The following is a 26,671-nucleotide window of genomic DNA, read 5'->3' on the forward strand; positions in this document are numbered from 1 at the left end:
AGCCGAGCAGCGCATGCGCAACCCTCACTGGACTTGCTCCGACCTGGATTTTGCGGCCAGCGGCTGCTGCACCAAGCAAGGCAGGGGTCAGGCAATCCCCGTTCTCAATATAAGTGCGGGTCTCAGTGCTGGGACGTTCATGGCATATCCTATAGATTTGCCATAAATAGGAGATGGGAAAACCTATAAATCCTGGAATCCTTAAAACAATGTTTCTTTAAAATAATCATTGCTTTTAATCAAACTGTGTATGACTGTCACAGCAAGATGCCAATGAAGGCAATCTCTCCAGCTGGTCAGAAGCCTAGGACAATTGGAATTCCTGTTTTAGGACATCTTTATAATTATCTAGTAGCAATGACACATTATAACTACTAAGCAGTTTACTGAATGGTATTTGAGCTTTGGAACTCGGCCAGTAGAGAGAAAAACAAAGCAACACTTTCTGCGACTCTGTGTCTGACAAAAGAATCAGACTTGTGCCCTGGACAGAACTTCCTGACACAAACAAGAATGGGCGAGGATTTGTACTGAGCCAATCAGAGAGAGCGTCACAGACGTAACGCATTACGATCCCAGCCTGTGTCCAATCAGAAACCGCGTTATGGATGAGAGCGTCTGACAGTGCCTGGTGTAAATAAGAAGCGGCAGGATAGCAGAGGGCCATGTACCGGCTCATGTGACATAGGAGTGCACACGATACTACAGCGAGGAGATGAGCAGTAACTCTCCAGCCAAGGCTGCCGCTGCTCTCCCGCTAACACCGAGCCCGAAGCGGGAGAACGGCTACTATGTGGGGCCAGCAACTCAGCTTATCATCAAGGGTACGGCCTCTCTTCATTGCAGGGGAGTTGGAGGAAAGTAAAATGTGTTGGGGGATATCCAGTCACTTGAATGGCGGTAAACGCAAAGATTTTCTCTTGATATGACGAATGGTCCAATTTTATTTTGTTTTTCAGGACGCTTCTCTGTGGTAGAGGGACATGAATAGATATTTTGCACGATGGAAGATTATTTGTCTTGTGGAAAATTTTGTATCTGTGCGTTCCACATGTATTTATCTCCTGACAACCGTAAAGTAACAATGACTGAGGAAAGGGTTAATGCCCCATGCACACGACCGTGTCCGTAATCATGGTCCGTGATTACAGGCACAGCCGGCTGCAGACCGTCATCCGCGTTTGAGGACTGTGCTCCCATTATAAAGCATAGGAGCAAGTCCGTAAAATTTTAAAAAATATTTTTTACAGAAGGTTTTTACGGCAGGGACGCCTTCCCGTAAATATACAGGACGGCGTCTGTCGGCCATAGAAATATATGGGTCCGTAATTAGGGACAAATCTATGGTCGTGTGCATGGGGCCTAAAGCACAGACGACAGGCGTTCTATAGGTGGACATACACGTTAAATAACTTTTGGCCGAACGCTCCTTCCGACAACGGTTATTTCTCCCGACCCCATAGACGTGTATAAGCACTACATCTTCTCTCCAAAAACTATTTAGCTATAGCACCTGTCTAATGTACACTATATGGCCAAAAGTATGAGGACACCGGACCATCACACCTATATGAGCTTGTTGAACATTCCAAAACTGGGCGTTAATATGGAGTTGGTCCCCCCCCTTGTGCAGCTAAGGCTATGTTCACATCTGTGTCAGGGCTCCGTTCCGTCTGAGCTTTCTGACATAGGTTTCCATTTCCATCACCGTTGATTTCAATGGTGACATATCCGGTGCCAATGGTTTCCATTTGTCTCAGTTGTGCAGGGGTTCCGTCGTTGTGACAATCAATAGCGTAGTCGTCGACGACGGAACCCTTGCACAACGGAGACAAACTGAAACCGTTGGCACCGGATCCTTCACCATTGAAATCAATGGTGATGGAAAGCTATGGTTTCAGTTTGTGTCAGTCAGGGCTCTGTTCCGACGGAAAGCTCAGTCGGCAGGTCGGAACGGGGTCCTGACGCAGATGTGAACGAAGCCTAAAACCGCTTCCATTCTTCTGGGAAGGCTTTCTACAAGATATTGAAGTGTCTGTGGGAATTTTTGCCCATTCATCCCGAAAAGCATTTGTGAGGTCAGACACTGATGTTGGATACAATAGCCTAGTTCATCCCGGAGGTGCTCGATGGGAAAAAGGTCAGGGCTCTGTAAAGGCCAGTCAAGTTCTTCCTCACCAACCATGCCTTTATAGACCTGGGGCACAGTCATGCTGGAACAGAAAAGGGTTTTTCTCAAACTGTTCCCACAAAGTTGTAAGCATACAATTGTCTAATATTTTTGGTTGGCTGAAGTATTAAACTGGCTCTGTCACCACATTATAAGTGCCCTGTCTCCTACATAATGAGATCGACGCTGTAATGTAGGTGACAGTAATGCTTTTTATTTAGAAAAACCATCTATTTTCACATGAGCGATTTTAGCTTTATGCTAATTACTTTCTTAACCCCTATCCGCACGAGTAAGTAACTATACGTCGTCGCGGAAGGTTAGTTCTCGCACGTGGACGTATAGTTACTGACCGGGAACCGGGAGGTCAGCTGTTACCGATAGCTGACACTCCACTCTTGCCGGCCAGCGGTCCTTTGCCGCTGATTTCAGCGAATTAACCCCTTAAATGTGGCTATCGGTTGCAATTGCCGCATTTTAAGGGTTTCTAGCATATTGGCAGACCCCGGTCCGAAATCATGGGGTTTGCCGATAGCATGGCAAACAAAAGCCAAACAATCGCCTCCGTGTCTGCCATGGACGGAAGCACATCAGGACCAACCTCTGGCTGGTCCTCATAGGCTTCCTGTCCGAGTGACAGGAAGTCACTGTGTCGTTCCCGATGCATACTGTCGGCGACAAGGTGTGCATCGGGAACTGGGAGATCAACTGTCCCCCGACAGCTGACACTCCAGTGTTGCCGATCAGCGGCGCATCGCAGCTTATTTCGGCAATTAACCCGTTAAATGCGGCGCTCGATTGCAATCGCCGCGTTTAGGGGGTTTGTAGCACATCAGCAGCCCCCATACAATTGTGGGGGCTGCTGATGCTTGTGATGGCATTCAGAGGCCAGGCAACGGCCTCCGGGTCTACCATGTATGGAAGCCTATGAGGACCAGCCTCTGGCTGGTCCTCGTAGACTTACTGTCAGAGTGACACTGACGTCACACTGACAGTTCAGGAACGTTAATGAGTATGTGACAGCACATGGTGATCAACGCAGGATCACTATGTGCTGATTACATGAATGGAGAGAAGTGTATGACGCTGATTGGTCAGTGTCATACACTCCTCTTTACAACGTCCAGTTGGTCAAAAGTAAAAACACTCCCAGTTGTCCGTTAAGAAAATAATTAACATAAAGCTAAAAAAATCGCTCGTAACTTGGTGAAAATAGATTGTTTTTCTAAATAAAAAAAACTGCTGCCACCTACATTACAGCGCTGATCTTATTATGTAGGAGATAGGGCACTTATAATGCGGTGACAGAGCCTCTTTAACATTATCCTTAACTGGAAATCAGGGGCCAAGGCCAAACCCTAAAATACAGCCCCTGAACATTGCTTTCCAGTAGGTAGAGTTCTGTTGTCGTCTGCCAAACTCGTCCATCAGACTGCCAGAGAGAGCACCTGTCGGATGTATTTATTACTCAGACGAGTCACTTGTAGGTACAAATGTGTTGACCATCTTCGTAAAACATTAGGATAATATCCAAGTTTTAAAGACGTTCTTTTAATTTGTATTGTGTTTTCAAATTGTTTTACAGATGTCGGAGAAATTCATTCCCGACTGTTGGATCACCGACCGATCATTCAGGGTGAAACCCGCTACTTCATCAAGGAGTTTGAGGTCAGTCACACTATCTATATTTGCTAAATACTCTGTTGGTGATTTGCTTTCCGCTCTGTGTTTTAATAAGATGAAGGAATGAACAAAGTTTTTCTGTAACATGCGAAAGAATGTTTGTCTGTGCATTCAGGTGGCTGCATTATTCAAGCCTGTTGCAGTTTCAGCTGTAAACATTAGGCGGCAGTAGCGTTCTACTGTAGTACAACAGTAAAAATAGCAAAGGACCTCAACCTTTTGTAGATCATGAGCCACTTTCAAATACAACAGGCAGTATGGAGCCACCATGAGTATTAAAATGGAAAAAACATATTATAGATATAACCGAACAATACTGTTCTGACCATGGTACCAAGTTCGAGTAATGCTATGACCTTACTGATGCCACTGGTGCACAATAGTATCTGCAGCTGATAATAGTAGAGGAACCTTATGAAGGGCCAGAGAGCCACTTATAAGGGAACACAGCTGTGCAGTATACTCAAAATATTAATTTTTACAATAAATTGATGCATATTCTATAAGGGAAGGAGTTTAAAATCTCAAAATGTATTTAGCGTGTAACTGGAGTGTCACTAAGAGTCTTTGGAATTATAATTTTTACATTTAATTTTATAGAGATTTTGCTAGTCTGTGCATTTCATTCTGAAGAATCTTAATTCATATGACCACCAGATATCAAGAACAACACTTATCAAGCCCCCACCAATTTTCCATAAGTGTAGGGGGAAAATGGGGAATGGGCAACAATGTTTGACTGATATACAAAAGATTTCCACCAGCCTTACGCACAGAAAAGCGGTGGTAAGCATTGTACTGTGTTGATGAATACATTGCTAAAATTACATACTAGTTTATATAGAATCCCTATGCATAATTTCCATTCCCAGGAACCAAGTAAATGTTTTGAGACATTGGCCGTAACACCTTGACTTAAAAGCGCAATGATAAAATCTATAAGAATAGAAATGGAAAAATGAACAATTCGAAAAATGGATCCTTTACTTTTTGTCGATGAAGAGATACTCCAGATACAAATGTTTTATCTTTTCTTCTCCTGTGTTACAGTGGATTTCACCATTTGCCATGCAATTAAATCTGCTGCAAATCGTAATAGGCGTGAAAGCTGCAGCAGAAATATCCGCTAATCGTGAATGAGGTTTATCACATGCATGATAAGACCCCTTGATACAGCGCAGCTTTTCAAACTGCTGAAAAATGGCTGTGCATGCAATCTGGCAATGAGGATCTTGTGGTCATTTCCATTGGTTATGATCCTAGCTCTTGAGAGAGCTGTGCGCATGTCAGCAATGCTTATTGTGAATATAAATGTCTCTACATGCGGCATTTACTGATCGTACCACCAGTAAAGATGCTTTTTACAGTGACACGGTCACGTTGGGTTTGTGGACCCACTGGGCCGTACCGCCTTGACGGTATGGCAGCTGGCCAACTGGGCGCAGGTAACAGTCTATAGTTGGTATAGGGTACCTGTGGCAGCTCAGACAGTAGCAAGGCAGGCTCGGCTGGGACTAGGTAGCAGGCAGATGTCAGGCGTGGTGTAGCAGGACAGGCGTGGTATACAGCACAGCACGACTACAGCTCAGCACGGCACTTGACCAGGATAGCACGGGATACAAGATGCAGGTACGGGAAACACTGGGAACTGGAAAACACTAGGAGACCATTTACATAGACAAACTTTGGGAATGACAACAACGCTCAGTCATGGGAGAAAGGGGGGCTGGGCCCTTCTTATAGTCCAGGGTTAATTTTACATTACATTAAAATCTAGAAGCTGTGGGTTTACAGAAAGGTGCCCAAGTCTTTCTATTTTTTTTTCCCTCCCTTTGAGATTGCAATAAAATTTTGACATGATTAACTTTATTTTTATAAAACTGTAATACAATTGACAACTTCTTTTAGTCTATACTGAAGCTATAAGTAAGGATAGATGAATAGAAATTGGAATTCATGGCAAATTTTACATCTCCGCTATCTGCAGGTGAGATGTAATGTGACTAAGTCCTAATGAAACCGTTTTGTTCCCCGTTCGGCATCATTTTCCTCATACAGCAGTAGTGAAGCAAGTATACAGGCAGCACGATACCACTGTTGTTTCAGATCATTGTCGGTCCCAGGCTGCAGGTTGTACATGTCGGATGTAAAGTATCTATAAAAAAGAAACGGCACTTATTTTTCTGCACTAAAGTTTTATGATCCCATCTCTAAGGTTTTTCTGCCGACCTCATTATCTCATTTGATGTATGTAGTACAATTCTTTTGTGAGTCCACTGAGAAATGGAGGAAGGTTGACACTGAAAATAAATCATATGGTGAGTAATATATACAGAACAGCCAAGATGGAGAATAATGTTCTTTACACATAGTGCATTTTTGTTGACTTATCCCCCAAGAGGGATGACCTATTTTACCCTCCGACATCTGCAATATGTATACGTAAACATCTATACCTGTAAATAATGACCTTTTATCCTATAACTTTGGTTCAGTAGGCATGAAAAAGTATTTCCAGCCAAATACAAAAAAAAAACCCCATGTATAAATGTCTGTTTTGTAAAAGGGGACAACCCTGTTTGTGTGAGTAGGCCACTGGTTATGTCAGGGTAACATAGTAAGGTCGAAAAAAGAACATCTAGTTCATCCTGTTACACTACAGTATTGATCAAGGGGAATGCAAAAATAAGCTCTCTGGAGCAGTTGCCATTTGTACCCATTTTATGGGAAGAAAAATCCCAAACTTCTCATCTCCAGTAATCTAGTACACTTAGATTGTAATATCGAATTCTGGATCAACCCAGGGCCCTTTTTAAAATCTTTCAATGAATGAACTATAACAACACCGCATGACAGAGATCAATAGTCTTACTGATCCTAATGTTCTCAGGGCACATAAGCCGCCGCCAGAGTTGCCTGGTAGCGGTTTATTCCCCTCTCCCCATTGGTAACACCTGCACGCTCGGCTGAACAGGGCATGTATGATTATAGAAATTTTGTTGGGTATAGCTGTCCGTCAAAGGAGCGTTTGTCCGACAGCTATTGAAAGTGTACGGCCACCTTAAGAACTCTAGGAATTCTATGCTGATGGTAAAACCACCTTTCCTGTATAAATAGTGGCTGCCTCCTTGTCATGGTTTCAGATCTAGGTTTGTAAAGATCATTCGATACATCTCTATCCTGAAAATAAAGGGGTGTTTGCAATGTACAAACGCACTCGGTCCTCCAGTGAGCGGCACTACGTATCTGCTCTTTGCTCTGGCTAATAGAGGGGGCAAGTCCACAACAGGGGAGCCATGTGATTTTTCTCTTTCCAAAAAAAGGACAAGTCTTGCATCCAAACCTGTATGTACCACCCATTGATGTTCTGCTGCCTGCAATGCTTGCCTGGCCTCGAGGACCAGACTTTTTAATAACACCTGTTACATAAAACTTTTTTGAAACTTGTTGATAATATTGTACCAGATGGGCCCGGCGATCCTGGGATTAGATTGATTAAAGGAGATTTATCTATAATAAAATGATCTTCTCAGGTAAATGTTTTAGCTTGGTTACAGCAATTACACCAAAGCTGCAGGAAGTGAAGCCATTTACCCTAATAAATCTGGGTGTTAAGGGGTTTATCCCAAGAAGAATGTTTACCATATTTAATAAAGTGCAAAATTGTAATTATATTGTGTATTTAAAGGGAACCTGTCACCAGCATTTCACCTATTGAGCTTTACTTATCCCTCACTGGCCGCTTCTATCAAAAGTTCATTGCCGTTATCCCCGCTCCTAAACTCCTCCTCCGACTGTAAATAACGGTCTGCAAACATTTCACGCTTTTTATCGTAATAATCCGGTGTCCCTTTGTGCGCACACACCAAAAGAGGACATCAATGCACAAGTTCGGGATTTAGTGTGGTGGGGGAAGGTGAGGAGCTGTCAATCAAAAGTAAGTAGGCGGGATTACATCCGGGAGACTTGAGGAATGAAGAGTTGACTCTTTTCAAACAAAGATGAGTCTTTTCTGCTCATTAGCATACGGAGTGGGAACACTAAAAAATGTAATACTAAAGCTACAGAGACGACTAAAGACCATTCTAGGTTCTATAGAAATAATTCTTCACCCACTACCACCAGGTATTGCTGGTTTAATAGGTGAAATGCTGGTGACAGGTTCCCTTTTAAGTATATTAAAATTATGTTCAGCTTACCAAGTTATTATAGAGCCTACCTACTGTTTGAGCTTCCTCCCTTTACTCCGTCCACCTTACTGAATGCGCCATTTCTTGGCTCATCGGCGATGCGGAGGGATGAGTGCTCTAGGGAGTAAGGTGGTTTAAATACAAAATATGATTAAAAGATACAGCATAGGCTCTATCAGCTTGTCAGGGTTGGGGGAGAACTACTTGCTATCATGTGGCTTCCGGGAGATAAGATCCTCTATAAAGGGACTACAAAGTCCAGGTAGAGAGAGCACATTACGTGGGCAACGCTGCTTCCCGCCCACACTTCAGCAATGGAGTAAAAAAACGGCCTGGCTCATGAGGTATTGAAAAGTTATGAAATAAAATTGCCGGTAAGCCAGACCCCCTTTTTGAGACACTGTTTAAAAGTATCTGGTGAGGTGCAAGCGTCTTCTTCAATTAGTCATAAATGAATTGTGCCAAATTGCACCCAAAAATAATTTTTCTTGGCGCAGTAGTAAATCTGCCCAATAGTCTTTACTTAAAAAAAAAAAAAAAAGTGGGCTTGTCACTTGCTTTTAATCCCAGAGACCTGTGAATTACTGGTATGTATGCAGTTAAAGTGATTGAATTCAGCCTGCTGGGCAGAAACATTTGAGATAGAAGTAGCCTTGCCAAATAGATATATTGTTACTGTTCATTTTATAGGCAGACTGAGACAATGCGTCGCCCCGTTAGCAATACTATGTCTCAGGCAAAAAATGGTTTTTGGATTAACCTATTGTGTGATTGCAATACAAAGCAGGGACCGGCAATAGGACAGAAAAGACGACCGCACAACACGTCTCATCTTCTATAGAATAGTTCATAGTTTTGATCAGCGCAGGCTTCTTTTTTTTTTTTTCTTAAATCGAGATTAAACTGTGTTAACCCCTTAGTGACCAGCCCCTTTTAGGCCCTAATGACCAAGCTATTTTATTCGTTTTTCTATAGTCGCATTCAAAGAGCTATAACTTTTTTTATTTTTTCGTCTACATAGCTGTATGAGAACTTTTTTTTTGCGGGATTAGTTGTGCTTTTTAATGGCACCATTTTTGGGTACATATAATTTTTATATTAACTTTTATTAACCTTTTTGGGGGGGATTATAAAAAAACCCTGAAATTCCGCCATTGTTCTATGCGTTTTTAAATTGACGCCGTTCACTATGCGACGTAAATAACATGTTACCTTTATTCTATGGGTCGGTACGATTACGGCGATACCGCATATGTAGAGGTTTTTTTATGTTTTACGACTTTTGCACAATAAAAACACTTTTGAACAAAAATTATTTGTTTTTGCCTCGTCTCTTTCCAAGAGCCGTAATTTTTTTATTTTTCCATCAATGTAGTGATTTTTTGGGCTTGTTTTCTGCGGGACAAGATGTAGTTTTGAATGGTACTGTTTTGGGGTGCGTGGGACTTATTGACTCATTTTTATTATGACTTTTTTGGGGGGGCAATGGAAAAAAAAATTTTTTTACGGTGTTCACTTTGCGGTTTAAATTGCATATTAACTTTATTAATGGAGTCATTACGGTCGCGGCGATACCACATATGTGTACTTTTTTTTTTTTTTTTTTTACACTTTTACTAAATCCACTTTTTATGGAAAATAATGGTTTTATTTATTTTTTTACTGTACTTTTTATTAATAATCTTTATTTCACTTTGATGACTTATTTTATTAGTCCCACTAGGGGACTTTACTGTGCGATATTCAGATCGCTGCTATAATGCTTTGGTATACTTCGTATACCAGAGCATTATTGCCTGTCAGTGTAAATCTGACAGGCAATCTGTTAGGACGTGCCTCCGGCGCGTCCTAACAGGCATATGTCCAGGGCAGACCTGGGGGCTTTTATCAGGCCCCCGGCTGCCATGACACCCCATCGGAGACCTGCGATTGCATTCACGGGCCGCCGATGGGTGACAGAGGGAGCTCACTCCCTCTGTAAACAAAGTTAAATGCCGTGGTCGCTATTGACGGCGGCATTTAACGGGTTCAACGGCCGCGATCGAAGTAAACTTCGATCGCGAGCGTTGGAGCTCAGCTGTCATCAGACAGCCAAGCCCCGGCTCCAGCCTGCACGGGAGACCCGTGCAGGACTTAGACTAGGCTGACGTGAAAAGCCCATTAGTGACCGACGTAAAAAGGCGTATTGGTGGTCACTAAGGGGTTAATATCTTGTTTTGTTTATTTCCTAGTACTATTTAATAGACCTGGTAAGGTAGTAAGGGGATCGGCATGCCTTGCAAACTCAACTCCACCAAATCTGAACTGTCTATTTCCTCATTTCCACTGACATAAATCTCAGGGCCCACAGGGTCTCATGTCTACACTATACACCTACCGTATTTTTCGGACTATAAGACGCACCCAGGTTTTAGACAACAGAAAATAGGAAAAAAAATTTACTACTTTACAAAGCAAAAACTATTTGTTTAAAAAAAAAATAATTTGTTCTGTTTCACCACATTCTGAGAGCCATTTTTTGGCACATATGATTTTGTTATCACTTTTTATTTTTTTATTTTTTTAATTTTTTTTTACACATTTTAATTAGTTCCCCTAGGGGATCATTAGATCGCTGGTACAATACACTGCAATACATGGATGAGTTACGGAAACCGTGTCACTCGCTGAGCTACACTGTTTCCGTAACTCCCATCGTAGTGAATGGCAGTTACAGAAGCAGCGTAGTTCAGCAAGCACTCGGCTGTTTCCGTAACTCCCTACCCCCTCACCAGGAAGTGGCCGGGAGACAGCGGAACGAGTAAGCTAGAACGGGGTTTAGGTGGCCCTGTTCTAGAGATATGTGCGGGTCCCAGAGGTGGGACCCGCATCTATCTGTGACATTTATGGGAAGACCCCTATAAATGCCGTAGTCGCTATTGACCACGGCATTTAACTAGTTAAACGGCCGGGAACGACGCCATCGCTGTTCCTGGCCGTTAGAGCAGCATGTCGGCTGTAAAACAGCTGGCACCTGCAGTGTATGGACCGGGCTCAGCGCGTGAGCCTGCTCCAATCATCATCCCCTCCCCGATCCATGATGTGACGGCACATCATGGGTCGGGAAGCAGTTAAGTAAGAAGCGGTCAGGGGGCCCGGCACTATAAGACGTAGGGTCTTGCTAAAAACTGCGTCTTTTATAGTCCGAAAAATACGGTATTTACTATCGACCCTAGTGAACTCCACCCCCCCCCCCCCCTTTTCCGGTGGAGGCTAGATGGAAACTGCTTATACCAGATATCTAGCCAGATGATTGGTCTGATGTATTGGAATCACACCTTCATGTCTCCCCATCAGCAAATAACAAAATTATCATATTCTGCATCCATCAATCCTACTTAACTCCTTTTAGAATATTTAGGATGGGAAGGTTGCCCTCCTCAGTGTTTGCATTGCCATACTCCAGATGCTAATTTTTGGCACGTGATTTGGACCTGTGACCCCATACACCGTTTTTGGTCCTAGGTGGGTTCCCTCTTCTCTTCCTTGCTGCAAATCCTGGTCCCACTACAACCTAAGGTATGTCTATTTGGCATATTAGATGAGGAAATATGGAGACACCACACTCAAATTTTTGTGAGAGAAGCTTTTATTTTTGGCACATAAAACATCAGCACAACACTGGATGAATTATCACATAGCCCACACTCCCATATTGGATTTGACGAGTAAACTCTGTTATCCCTTATGAAAAGATAGTTTATCAAAACCGTAGATGTGCTGGTAAGTTTTCCAAGATATGGGGCTTTTGGAGTAATTCTCCTTTCACGATGAGTGCATCACCCGACCCTTGATAGAACTATGTAGACACATAACATTAACCTGTTACAAAGACCTGACCTTCCCCCAATACATACTTTATGCTGCCACCACCACTGCCTTCGAGTATATAAGTCCTGTATATCTACTTCTTTTACAATGTTTTATTTTTCATTCTTTGTTTTGGTTTAATATATGTTTGACTTGGGTTCTGTTCACATCTGCGTTGGGGTCCCGTTCTGACGTTCCGTCTGAGCTTTCCGTCAGAACGGGACCCTGAACTGACACGAGCGGAAACCAGAGGTTTCCATCACCATTAATTTCAATGGTGACGGATCCGTTGCCCATGGTTTCCGTTTGGCTCTGTTGTGCACCGGATCCGACGTTTTGCCGGAAGCAATAGCGTAGTCCGGCAAAACGACTGGTTCGGTGCACAACAGAGCCATAAGGAAACCATGGGCACCGGATCCGTCACCATTGAAATCATTGGTGATGGAAACGAAACCTCTGGTTTCCGTTTGTGTCTGTTCAGGGTCCCAGTTCTGACAGAAAGCTCAGACGGAATGTCCGAACGGGACCACAACGCAGATGTGAACCGAGAATTATCTGGGATTCATTCTATTATTCCTGCTGTACAGATTATTGCTTTGTTCTTCTGCTTGCTCAGTGATGTCTGTTTTCGCATTATTATTGTATTCTGTAATCTGTAGTTGGATGCTTACTACTTTTGTATATTTTTGACCAGATGTCAAAACGAATAAAAAAAAAAAAAAAAAGGTAGTAAGCGGACCAGTAGATTTTATTGAGTCATATACAGATGTGTCCACCCTTATCTTTCCTTGAATTAAGTTTTATATAACTTGTCACGATACCAATTATAATACAATCTTGTATTATGTTTGTTTTTTTAACATGGGAGTCAATGGGCGATGGATGACTGACAGAATACACATCTGTAGGGACTTGTGAATCCCTGCAAATGCTATTAGCACATGCTACCTGATGGCTAATATACACTGGCATAGAGCAGGGCAGAAAGAAGGCGCAGAATGGTCCTGTATGAAGAAGGCATGGAAACATTTGGCCGTGCCTGCTCTAGTTAGACCATGTAGTGTTAATTCATAGTTTCCAGCTGTTCTACAGTTAGGCCTCACATCTGCATTGGAGGCTCTGTTAGGGGCCTCTCGTCGCACATCCGCCCAAGATTTCCTGAAACGGCGCAGCAAAGTCAATGGCCATTGGTATCGATTGAGCAACGGAATCATCGCTTCCGGCTTTCCCTTTATCTGCTCCTTCGACGGAGATGATACTATTCCGAGTAAACTATAGCTGGAATATCTTTTAATCTTCCCCCTGTTATGTATGTTTTGGAATATATGTAAGACCTTTTAGGTTAATACCATCCTCTTTACAGCATTGTCTGCTAGTTATCTTTAGTGTGGCAATGTCCCCAATGGTGAGCTGATCACTGGGAGTCTGGATCCTGTCTTCTTCAATGTTTGGATGTTGTCACTGGGGAAAGGTGCTGGCACATGCATTTTACCTGCAGCGTCTATTGCTGAGGAAATTAAGGTCAGAGGCCTCTCGTGTAATACGTGATCATGCGGAGTGCTCCACCGCAAATCCAGTTTTGGTTAATGGGGGGGGGGGGGTTCTGAGCGGGGTACCAACCCTATGAAGGCCATGATATAATGGGACTTATGGACAGGGGTTTCCCTAATGGGACAATCCCTTTAACCACGATACGGCTTAGGTTACACACAGATTTCACCATTTTTATTTATTATTTTTTTTTAGAGCACAATTGAAAATGAACAAAGTGATCTAATTGGTTGCATTGGGCAATACTGTCACTTTTCATTAGAGCGGATTGAGACTCAATACTGCAGTGGCAATTAATTGGTGCAGTCACAGAATTGTCACTTCAGTGAAATTGTATGTATATGCCATGTTTGTTTAGGAAAAATGCAATGTTTTATTATTTTCTGGATGGTACAGGACTAATAACCACTGTGGGTAGTAAATGTTTCTGCAGTTTACAATGAACTTGTAATTGCTAGTTTGCCAAAGTTGCATTGACTCAATTACACCACTAGGTGGAAGTAGACCATAATTTTCAACGCGCTGCTGACAAATTTCATATGCTTCTATTATCATAGCTCTTTCTGTTTGTGGCTCTTAATGTTCTTCACCTCAGAAAGGCGGGTCATGCAGAGCAGACACGACAAACACATGTTCCAAACAGATGTCCTTTGAGCCGTTTGTGTGAGGTGCAGTTGTGGGCTAATATCTTCCAGCGTTCCACTAGGTCTGTGTTGCATTCCACTAAGGGTTTATTAAAACGCTCGTATTCTTTGTAGTGGAGGTTCTTTTGAACCACTTTCCAGGCCTGCAGAACTCATCTTCTGCTATGTGCTGGACTCCAGGGTGTGAGATGAATGTTGCTTTATGAATCTGCGCTGATGTTTTACCCTTACTCACAATGTGCCCAGATGTTTCTGACAATTTATGTATCAAGATAACCAAGGCACAGATTTTTCCAGACTCAGGGGTACTTATTACAAATGGCTTCTAAGATTTATTGTATAATGTCTCCTTTTTCTGTAAGTCAATCATTCAATACTTTAACTTTTAAGCGTAAAACACGTCCGTGTGCTGTGCGTTGAAACAACGCACAGCACACGGACCCATTGATTTCAATGGGGCCATTCACACATACGTGATTTTTCACACAGCGAGTGTCCGCTGCATGAAACTCACTGCATGTCCTATATTGGTGCGTTTATCACGCACCTACGTGCCCATTGAAGTTAATGGGTGCGTGAACACCACGCACCGCACACTGATGCACATGCTTGTGCGGTACGTGATTTGCACATCAATTCAATTGAAAATATATTTAAAAAAAAAAAGTGCTTTGCGAGTGCGGGAATAACGCGTGCTACTCGCAAAGCACACTGATGCATAACGCAACACACACGGACCAGATTCACATGCGTTTTTCACCAGCGTGAATCTGATACGCTCGTGTGAATGAGGCCTTTCCATGCAGAAGTTGTCATCTTTTAATGTCAAAATTTCAACTTTTATTTGGTCCCTATTATATTCGTATATTTTAGAGGATCTCTCGCTGACCAATACAAACATTTGTATCAGCCTCTAGACAATTCTCTGTGATCTATACACCTCAATAATCCAAATCTATCTCCTGGCCTGAACCTTTGCTACAATGTATCAAATCCATGTATAATGTTTGCTAAGTCTTCAAAGTATACAACGGATATCAATGCTGTTTTGCTCACAGCCAGTGGCGGATCATCATTAGGGCGGTACCCCGCACATGACCGCATGGGCCCCCTCATGCCCGGTGGCGTTGTTAGCATTGGAGGGTGCCCCGGTTATAGCGGCAGCCACATTCATTTGTATCCTCAGGACTCCTATACAAATGTAATATTATAGGCTGCAGGCCACTTTAGGCCTGCAGCCTATAAGGCGCTGGGAAGACTCGCTGCGCAGGCCGGCGTGACACTATATACAAGGGGGGGTAGTTCTCTGTTACACTATACGAGGGGGGAGCGCTGGGTGGCCCTATATACAAATGGGGGGGAGTGCTCTGACACTATATACAAGGGGGAGGAGTTCTCCATTACACTGTAGACAAGGGGGGCGCAGGGGGGCTATGTGACCCTATATACAAGGGGGAGGGGAGCGCTGTGTGGCCCTATAGTTGTAGAAATGTTGGAAAAGTGAGGAGCCAAAGAAATTCTGCAGAATTGGGTCATGTCCGGGAGAAGTCGTCATGAGCTCTGGACCGGATGGAGAAGAAAAGCGGAAAAAAACTACTAGAATCTGAGACGTCGTCAGTAGATTTATAGAGAATCTGTTACCCCTCCTGACATGTTTATTATAGGAAATCCTTGTGTTTCACAAAGTCTTTCTGAAGTCCAGGACTGATAGACAATTCCCCGTGTCAGGAGGACGTGTCCCTGCACAGTGTGATACTGTCAGTATGTAGGGACACAGCCCTGTGACCAGGGGAATCGTAACACCAATTTGTTAATGCTTGCCCAAAAAGGTAGTGTTAAAAATAGTTGCGGTGCGGAAGAGGGGCCCAAGTTTAGGTAACAGCCCAGGGCCTATAGTCTACTTTATCCACCACTTCTCACAGCGCTGAGTACAATTGTGTTTACATCTTCCTGCTTTGAGCAAGACAAGGTCTGTATGGTTTTCAACTCTGGTGTGATGCTTTCATTCACTGACTGCAAACCATTATCAAATGGTGAGGAATTAATACACTATTTGTGTTTAGTAGAAGAAATTTTCATTACACAGTGGTTACTCTTTTTGGAGATAAAAGCGGACTTCATTACATAATTATGAAAGTCCTGAACTCTTGAGACGTCTGACCCCCACAGTGGGTGGCTTACTATCCATGAATTCAGGTGAAGTTATGCAGTGAACTGCAATGTGTATATTAAAGTGCAAGGTCCAGGATATAATAGGTAAATAGATATTATTATTTTTTCTCATTTTAAGGAAAAACGTGGACATAGAGAAATGAGAGTTCTTGAAAATGTGAAAAACAGTGTATCTGAAACTAGTGATCATCTTCTTCCAAGGTGTACAGATGTAATGCAAGATCACTTTGGACTGGTGCTGAAATCATGTAAGTCATTTTAAGTTCATTTTTTTTAAATTATTGTTTTAGGTGATTTATAAACTTTTTTTTTTAAAATTAGAACTCTTGCATAAATTTTTTTTTTTTTTGTCGCAGCTTCTAAGCTCTATAGGTAGAATCTGTATAGTTTGCTATGAGCCGATTCTGTCAGTTCAGCTGGACTGACAACTCGGCTGAGAGCAAGTCCTGTGTGTATCCAACGCACAGAACCACCAGAATATCGATCACATCGAAGTTCATCAACTTAAATGTGGTTGATATTATGGTAATTCTGTGTTTATCACAGTAGCAGCAAAAAGGATGAGGTTTGCATAAATCTGATCAACGCGCTGCAGAAAAAATACGCAGAAAACGTGTGGAAATTGACCTGTGGTGCAGATTCTCATTCTGGAGCATGTCATTTTATCTGGCGTAAACGCTGCAGAGTTTCCACGTGAAAATTCTGCAGCATTTCTGTCTTTTATGCAGGGAACTTAAGTGTTGTGTTGGCACTCCAAATAATTGAGCTGACAACATGGCAACACTGTTTCTATTGAGAAGGGTAAAGTGAGTTTTTCACTTTTTTTCCAGCTAATTGACTGCAGTTGTCCGTTTTTATTCCATATTGGCATCCCTGTGCCTGATAGAATGTGGGTAGTTTTTCTACTTTGAAATGTTAGCCAGTCTGTCTTAACAAATGGCCAGAACAAATCTTAAAAACGACATGCAACATAAAGAATGTATTGAGCAGTTGGCAGCAGGTTGCCGCTTGGGTTACACGTAGAAACTCGTTGCCGTATGTTTGTCTTCTTTCCATATTACTTTTCTGCTGATGATCAATTTCCAAAGTGATTGCCCCTTGTATTGCAGCCAGCCTGGATTATGGGTTTTATAACATCAGGTCATATGTGAGGTTCTCCTGACAAAATAAATAATTCTGAAATCTCGAGTTATTTCAATGCAATTAGCCTTCATTTTATGCCTTCCTGTTATTGTTCTGCGGTAAAATCCAGTAACATAATAGTTGCACGACATACGTTTGCACAAATGTCTACTTTAGGATGGATATTTTACGGTAGCTATCTTAACCTCTGACCAAATGTAATTTGATTGTGGCATCCAGTAATGTTCAATATTTATGATATTATCGTACATAACCAGCTAACCATGAAATCCAAAGTAATGTTAGGCACTGGGACATGTTTAGTATGTAGGCCGGGAACACTAGGGACACACTGAGGCCTCATGCACACGAACGTAATTTTATCCTCCCATAAATACTGGTGTAAATACGGGTCCTTGGTCACACGTATTCCACCCGTATTGCACCGGTATTTATGGACCTGTGCCCGTAAATACGGGTCCGGTGTCACCCGTATTCCACCCGTATTTACGGGCACGTTTTCGCTGCAAAATTACACTGCAGTAATCGGCAGCCCCTTCTCTCTATCAGTGCAGGATAGAGAGAAGGGGCAGCCCTTTCCGCAGAAAAAGTAAAAGAAATTCATACTTACCCGGCCGTTGTTTGTGACGCGTCCCTCTCTTGACATCCAGTCCGACCTCCCTGGATGACGCGGCAGTCTGTGACCGCTGCAGCCAGTGATTGGCCTGTGATTGGCTGCAGCGGCCACATGGGCTGAAACGTCATCCCATGAGGCCGGATTGGAGGAAGAAGCAGGGAGTTCTGGGTAAGTATGAAAATTTTTTTTTTTTTTTTTACACGTTGATGTATATTGTGATCGGTAGTCACTGTCCAGGGTGCTGAAACAGTTACTGCCGATCGTTTAACTCTTTCAGCACCCTGGACAGTGACTATTTACTGACGTCGCCTAGCAACGCTCCCGTAATTACGGGTGCACACACGTAGTCACCCGTAATTACGGGAGCCCCATAGACTTCTATGGGCCTGCCCCTGCCGTAATTACGGCCTGAAATAGCACATGTTCTATATTTTTCAACGGCACGGGCACCTTCCCGTAAGCATACGGAGAGGTACCCGTGGCCAATAGAAGTCCATGGGCCCGTAAAAACGTGCCGTAATTACAGCCCATAATTACGGGCGTTTTTACGTTCGTGTGCATGGGGCCTTCGTATGTAGGCTGGGAACACTAGGGACACGCTTAGTATGTAAGCTGGGAACACATGGGGCACACTTAGTATGTAGGCTGGGAACACTAGGGACACACTTAGTATGTATGCTGGGAACACTAGGGACACACTTAGGGTATGTGCACACGAGGGCATTACGTCCGTAATTGACGGACGTATTTCGGCCGCAAGTACTGGACCGAACACAGTGCAGGGAGCCGGGCTCCTAGCATCATACTTATGTACGACGCTAGGAGTCCCTGCCTCTCCGTGGAACTACTGTCCCGTACTGTAATCATGTTTTCAGTACGGGACAGTTGTCCGGCAGGGACTCCTAGCGTCGTACATAAGTATGATGCTAGGAGCCCGGCTCCCTGCACTGTGTTCGGTCCGGGACTTGCGGCCGAAATACGTCCGTCAATTACGGACGTAATGCCCTCGTGTGCACATACCCTTAGTATGTATGCTGGGAACACTAGGGACACACTTAGTATGTAAGCTGGGAACACTAGGGACACGCTTAGTATGTATGCTGGGAACACTAGGGACACGCTTAGTATGTATGCTGGGAACACTAGGGACACGCTTAGTATGTATGCTGGGAACACTAGGGACACTCTTAGTATGTATGCTGGGAACACTAGGGACACGCTTAGTATGTAGGCTGGGAACACTAGGGACACGCTTAGTATGTATGCTGGGAACACTAGGGACACGCTTAGTATGTATGCTGGGAACACTAGGGACACGCTTAGTATGTATGCTGGGAACACTAGGGACACGCTTAGTATGTATGCTGGGAACACCAGGGACACGCTTAGTATGTAGGCTGGGAACACTAGGGACACGCTTAGTATGTATGCTGGGAACACTAGGGACACACCTAATATGTATGCTGGGAACACTAGGAACACACTTGGAAAAGTTCCCAGCCTACATACTAACGTACACATTAAACAGACGTCACAAACGTGATGTGACAAGGGCCTCTACCTCAAGTTCTTGGCACGTGTTGATTAAGATATAGTTCCAGTATTGTATATTATTGAGGTATGAACTTTGCCTTTGATACCTAGTAGTTTTTACCTTCAGAGCCACATTGAAATATCTTCATTAGGTTATGAGTTTTTTTGTTTTTTATATATATATATATATATATATATATATATATATATATATATATATATATATATATACAATATAATTTAATGGGGGAATATTTTTTTTTCTAACCAATTACTAATAAGCCTAAATGAGACAACCAAGGCTAAAAATTCAGTGGGCAGAACATTCTGCTACTGCAAAGTCTAGTTTGACAGTCCTGGCTGAAGTGCCTGGTAAATGATCGTGACCCTGGAGCCAAATGCTATGGTTTTTTTTTTAGGGTGTAATAATATGGCGAGGTGCGATCAGAACCGCGTTGAAAAAATTCATACGTTTTTACTTCTCTTTGGTGTGTGTTTTTTTTTTTTTTTTTTTAAATTGCGCTTGTGGCAAAAAAACGCAACCACACTAAACACTGGGGAACACTGCTATACAGGGAAGGGTTAGATGTTTTGACTTCATGTCTTACACAAGCGAATTGATATGGCCAGTGGGTCATTTTGTGTGTAATCAATACTTTACAATATGAGGGACATTGCACTTATCCTTTCAATATGTACTTACATTGTGAGAGTTGGTTTTAAAGGCAGCCTTTTTGCGGTTTGGAACTGATCCGTAAAACCAATATCCTATATCCCATATCGTTATACTCCTTCCTTATCGCTGGTTCTGGCAGCATGGGCGATACGTCCGTGGCTTCCACTGCGCCTGCGTGTTCTTCTTGATGCGGTCGATGATGGTTCCGGGTTGTCAGCTGACGGCCGGGAGTCACATGGACAGGCGTCACGAATTCGGGGGACGCATGTGATTGGCTGGGTCGGTTAGCGCTGCCGAGAACAGGGGGTGGAGCTAGGTGTTTAAAGCAACTCATAGCCCCGTTACGAAGTATGCCGCGGACATCAATGCGAGCATCCTTCCGTGATGTACAGCAGAATATCTGCTGCTGAAAATATATATCGCTGGCAATCGGGCCAGAGTGACCAAGACACAGACCCCTGAGGATAAGTATTTGAAACGCGTAGGGTCTTTTTGATTAAGGGATTTTTTGCATAGGGAACGATAGCATTGTGTTATACCCAGCACTGGGAGCTTCCGGTGTGTATATCTCGGACTCTGGTGTGGACCTGGGATTCTAACTATTGTTGTGCCCAATATTAATGCTGATCCCGTATGCATTTCTGCAAAAACACTGTGCTATGTTCATGAAACTTAACAGTGTTTTATGTTTAATACGTTTTTAATACACACGGTGGGGCTTTTCACGGTGGTGATTTTCCCCTGTTTTTAGTGAGTTACAAATAAAAGGTATTTTAAGGTACTCTATTGTCACTTCAGTGAATTTACTTAAATTCCTATATTGTGGGAGCACAATTATATATATTTATCCAATCAATACAGTGAATTCATGTCTTACACATAACCTGTATCTTAATACATAGAAGTAACACAAAGGGGGTTGACATCGATTTCACTTTTAACAAATGTAAAAAAAAACTCAATGAGATTTACAGAAACTACAAGTGGCTTCCAGCCTCCAGATTAAAACCAAGATTGTGACCCAAACAGATCGCTCCCCCCCCCCCGCCTCTACAGCTTAGTGCTGAGAACAATGTACACATCATTAATCTCTATCCGGCCACTACTCCTGTATGAAGATGGATCTTGGAAGATTTTATTCTTCCCTGTGGCCTCCATTAGTGCTCATATGCCCGAACACTCTTATTCCATGGAGATTCTTGATCGATAAGTGAGTATCCATCTCACTGTGGAAGAATAGACGGAGACTCTATTAGATCGCACACAATTATGTAAACCAGTGGTGGATAACCCACTAATTTATGAAGGTCTCAGATGTGACCCTTAAAGAGGCTCTGTCACCAGATTTTGCAACCCCTATCTGCTATTGCAGCAGATAGGCGCTGCAATGTTTTTAATACTTTTACTAGCTGGGCGCTCTGAAGAGAAGTAACATCCTCTTCTCTTCAGAACGCCCAGCTTCTGACAGTGCAGATTTGTGACGTCACTCACAGGTCCTGCATCGTGACGGCCACATCGGCACCAGAGGCTACAGTTGATTCTGCAGCAGCATCAGCGTTTGCAGGTAACCTCTGGGCGTTCTGAAGAGAAGAGGATGTTACTTCTCTTCAGAGCGCCCAGCTAGTAAAAGTATTAAAAACGCCCCGATGTACGCACATAATACACGCCCACTTGGACTTTTACTTTTAAACACACCCACTTGGACTTTTGCAAGCCTCATTTGCATAACTACAAAAATGGTCATAACTTGGCCAAAAATGCTCGTTTTTTAAAAATAAAAACGTTACTGTAATCTACATTGCAGCGCCTATCTGCTGCAATAGCAGATAGGGGTTGCAAAATCTGGTGACAGAGCCTCTTTAACTCTCTATATTCAATGTCTCAAAAAACATGCTTTTCAGAAACTGCATAGCTCCATGCCCCCCAGAAATGGCGCAGCCAAATGCTCGCCCTAAAGACTTCACCACCCAACTCCTCTGCCAAGTCTTGACCTGACCAGAAAGCGGCTTCACTGTGTGATTCTGGCAGTTGCCGGCCGGCCACATCTCCTCCTCCAAAACAGTGGTTGCCCACCACTGGTTTGAAGGGAATCTCTCACCAGTTTTGAGACCTCAGTACTGCTGTACAGCTCGATATAGGGGAGGGTGTTGTAACTATACATTTTGACTCTTCGCTACTTGCATGACCAAGAAACCAATGTTTTAATTCCCCTACGCCGCAGTTGCAATTGCTACTCTTTGCTCTGATTGATGGCTCCAGCGGCCGTCAATTGGAGCAGAGGGAAGGGGCTGGCAGCATTCAGTGAGAAGAGACATGGAGCACTTGCACATCAAGTCTGCTCCTGAGTGGCACTTGTGGTGCCGGGGAAATGAAACATCGAAGCAAGGTGCATAACCGGGAACTTATTGTTACGTTGCCCTCTCTTTTCTCTATATCGCGCTGTCAGAAGTTTTTAGGCCTCAAAACTTCTCACATATTCCCTTTAAGCCTTTATACTGTTGGCTTTTATAAACTGGCGATTTTTTTATTTTTTAAAGGGGTTGTTCACTACTGAACAACTAATGACCTATCCATCAGATAGGTCATCAGTATATCATCGATGCGGGTCTGACACCCGGACGCCGCTCCGGCTGCCTCCAGGCAGCGGATGTTCTGGCCCATTATGCGATATACGGAGCCGGAAGCAGTTGGCTACGTACATGGCATTGCTGCCGAACTGCAGCTCTGCTCCTGTTCAATTGAATAGGAGCAGAGCTGCAGCTCGGCCGCTATTCGGTCGCCGGAGGCAACTGCTTCTGGCATGTACGTCCGGAGGCAGCTGTAGCGGCTTACCGGTTCGGGTGTTGGACCCTTACAGATAATGTACGGATGACCAATCCTGTGGATAGGTAATCAGTTGTCCAGTAGTGGACAACCTCTTTAACTCCTTAGTGACCACCAATATGCCTTTTTCACGGAGGTCACTAAAGGGCCTTAGGCTAGGTCGTCGCCTTTTCACGGCGGCCCAATCTAAGTCCTGCACGGGTGTCCCGTGCAGGCTGGGGCTGGTGCTCGGCTGTCTGACAGCCAGGCTCCTGCTCCAATGGGCGCGATCGAACTTTACTTCGATCGTGGCCGTTTAACCCGACCACGGCATTTAAATAATTTGGAGAGGGAATGAGCTCCCTCTCTCCCCCATCGGCGGCCCACAAATGCAATCGTTGGCCTCCGATGGGATGCCATGACAACCGGGGGCCTGATAAAGGCCCACAGGTCTGCCCTGGACATATGCCTATTAGGATGCGCCGGAGGTACATCCTAATAGATTGCCTGTCAGGTTTACACTTACGGGCAATAATGCTCTGGTATACGAAGTATACCAAAGCATTATGGCAGCGATCTAAAGATCGCATAGTAAAGTCCCCTAGTGAGACTAATAAAATAAGTCATAAATGTGAAATAAAATGACAGTAAAAAAATAAATCTCTTTATTTCCATAAGTGGTTCTATTTAATAAAAGTGTAAAAAATAAAACTACACGTATATGGTATCGTCGCGACCGTAATGACCCAAACAATAAAGTTAACATGTAATTTAAAGCGCAAGGTGAAAACCGTAAGAAAAAACCTCAAAAAAACATTGGCAGAACGGCTATTTTTTCCCATTTACCCCGCCCCCAAAAAAAGTCATAATAAAAGTCAATCAATAAGTCCCACGTACCTCAAAACTACATCTCGTCCCGCAAAGCCACAAGCCCTCATATCACTACATTGACGGAAAAATAAAAAAATTACGACTCTTGGGTGCAACAATGCAAAAATAAATCAGTTTAGTGCAAAAGTGTTTTTATTGTGCAAAAGCGGTAAAACATAAAAAACCTCTACATATGTGGTATCGCCGTAATCGTACTGACCAATACGATAAAGGTAATGTGCTATTTACGCCGCACAGTGAACGGGGTCAATTTAAAACGCATAGAACTATGGTGGAATTTCAGAAGTACAACTAATCCCGCAAAAAACAAGTCTGCATACAGCTATGTCGACAGAAGAACAAGTTCTAGCTCTTTGACTGCCACTATAGAAAAACGAAAACAAAGGCTTGGTCATTAGGGCCTAAAATAGGCTGGTCACTAAGGGGTTAATGAAGATTATTGTTTACATTAGATTTGATAAAACTCAAGCCCTGTTATGTAAATGGTGAATTCTAAGGCCTCATTCCCACGACAAGGTTTCCCGGTCAGGTGCCGGCCATTCATAAATCGGCCGGCACCCGGCTGCATTAGGAATAATAGACCCCTAATGGGGCTATTCACACGACCGATTTTTTTGACGGCCGGGAAAACCGGCCGTCAAAAAATAGGACATGCTCTATCTTCGGCCGGGTGCCCGGCTCCCATAGAAGTCTATGGGGCCGGGTAATACAAGGCCATCACAGGGATGTGTCCCGAGTGATGGCCGGGTTTTCCGGCGCATTCGCTCTATCTCCTCCTCCTCACAGCGCAGAGTGCATGTGAGGAGGAGGAGGAGTTGATGCCATTCTGACGAATGGCATCGCTGTACACTGTGTGGCAGGGCCGGGGTGTACAGCAGGTGGAGGGAGCGCTGCGCTGGCTCCCTTCCCCTGCTTGTTTTAAAAGCGCCCTGGCCCGGCGACACCTTCGATGGCGCCGCTAGCAGCTGCTGCTGCGGCTGCTACTACTGTAGCGACACCACTATAGCAGAGCAGGGAGGTATCTCCCCGCTCTGCTATGTGCTAGCTCCATTTTAGCTCCTTGAAGGAGCGGAATCCCCGTGTTTTCGGGGATTCCGCTCCTGGACAGAGCGCTTGATGTCTCTGTCCATATCTGGGCAGTGACATCAGGGGAAACTCCTGAAGCGGAATCCCTGAACACATGGGGATTCCCCTTCAGGAGTTGCCGCTGATGTCACTGTCCAGATCGGCCCGGCACGGATGCAAAACTTTATGCAAACCGGCCGGGCAGAATGGCCGATTTTACCGGCCGGCACTCGGGCTCGGGCGCGACCCGGTCGTGTGAATCCCGCCTAAATCAATTGAGTGCTGGAATGGGAAGGCTCATTTGGATAGTATACAGCTTTCAGGAGTATTGCTTGATGAGGTTAATGATGTTGCAGTGTAGTGCGTATTATTCTATGTGTATGTTCTTTGCTTTAAGACCACCTACTATATATCTTTGTGGAGGATTACGAATTCTGAGGAGAATCGGCTTGGTTCTAACAAGTTGTAAAAGTGCCTTGTAGCCTTCGTATGCAACTTCTGTCCTGTTCACCACACAAGCTCATTCCAATATTCTGTAAAGTATTAATTGTTTCTGCATAGTCTTGCATTCCTGGGATCAACTAAAATATACTGCATATGTCAGAGGATTAAAAAAAAAACGTGTTTAGCTCTTTTTTTTTTTTCTCTCTTTTTGTGTCTTTAGCCCTTGAAAGGAAAAGAAGAAAGTGACACAAGCTGTCAAAATATCCCTTAGCTATGTAAAATTCAGTCCTGTTGTGGTTTTATATCTGGCACCCGGCAAAGTTCTCACACTTAAAATAGCTGGGAAAGGTTCAGATTTTTCTGAGTGTTGATGCTTAACCAGAAAAATATATTTTTTCTATACATCAAAAAGGGCATGTTTCTGCACCTGCAAGGACGTGGGAACCAACGTGCCCCTGATTGGGATAAAAGATGCCAATGCCACCAGTACAATAATCCTAGTTTGAGTACATTAAAGGCTGCTTCCACACACCCTTTCTTGGAACGTTGGGCATCATGTTTACCCGCTTAGGAGTATTATTAATTATCATGCTTATGTTTGTGGTTAAAGGGGTTTTCCACGTTCTGACAACTAATGAACTATCCACCGGATAGGACATCAGTATAAGATCGGTGCGCGTCCAACACCCGGATCCTGCACCGATAAGCTGATCCGGCTGCCTCCGGGCACCGGATGTTTTGAACGGTCTGCAGTAGTTGGAGCCTGAAGCAGATGTCTCCAACCACTGCATATCGGCCGTTTGGCAAAACTGTTGCTCTGCTCCTATTCACTTGAATAGGAGCAGAGCTGCAGTACTGCAGCTGTTCTTTGATTGGAACCATCTGCTTCCGGCAATATCGTCCAATTCCCAGATGCAGACGCAGCAGCTGCTCGGTCCGGGTGTCGGACCCGCACCAATCATATAGTGATGACCTATCCGGTGGATAGGTCGTCAGTTGTCAGGACATGGAAATCCCTTTAAGCCATAGTGGCAATTGTGTGATTTGTGGCATAAAGGTCAGTGGATAAGCAATTAAAGAGAAAGCTTATGTGAATTCATACTGTATAGTTTTGAGGATTAACCCTTTGGAGACAGTCAGTTTTGACCTTATGGACACAGCCTTTTTTTTTTTTTTGTTTTTTTTTCTTCTCAAATCTAATTGAGAAAATTGACAATTTTTGCGGTAATAACTTTGGAATGC

The 26,671-nt window shown here is 43.6% G+C and overlaps 1 protein-coding gene across 1 annotated transcript in view; it reads left to right on the forward strand.

The window, feature by feature from the left end:
• The first annotated feature begins 607 nt into the window (after window positions 1-607).
• BLOC1S5 (biogenesis of lysosomal organelles complex 1 subunit 5) overlaps window positions 608-26,671 on the forward strand; it is an 86,636-nt gene continuing 60,572 nt past the window's right edge. The window contains exons 1-3 of the mRNA XM_075826655.1: window positions 608-824; window positions 3,756-3,838; window positions 16,378-16,507. Of these exons, the coding sequence (XP_075682770.1) occupies window positions 716-824; window positions 3,756-3,838; window positions 16,378-16,507 (322 nt within the window). The 5' untranslated portion in view covers window positions 608-715. The remainder of the gene's footprint in view (window positions 825-3,755; window positions 3,839-16,377; window positions 16,508-26,671) is intronic.

This window comes from Rhinoderma darwinii, chromosome 5, assembly GCF_050947455.1.
Source record: "Rhinoderma darwinii isolate aRhiDar2 chromosome 5, aRhiDar2.hap1, whole genome shotgun sequence".
NCBI lineage: Eukaryota > Metazoa > Chordata > Amphibia > Anura > Rhinodermatidae > Rhinoderma > Rhinoderma darwinii.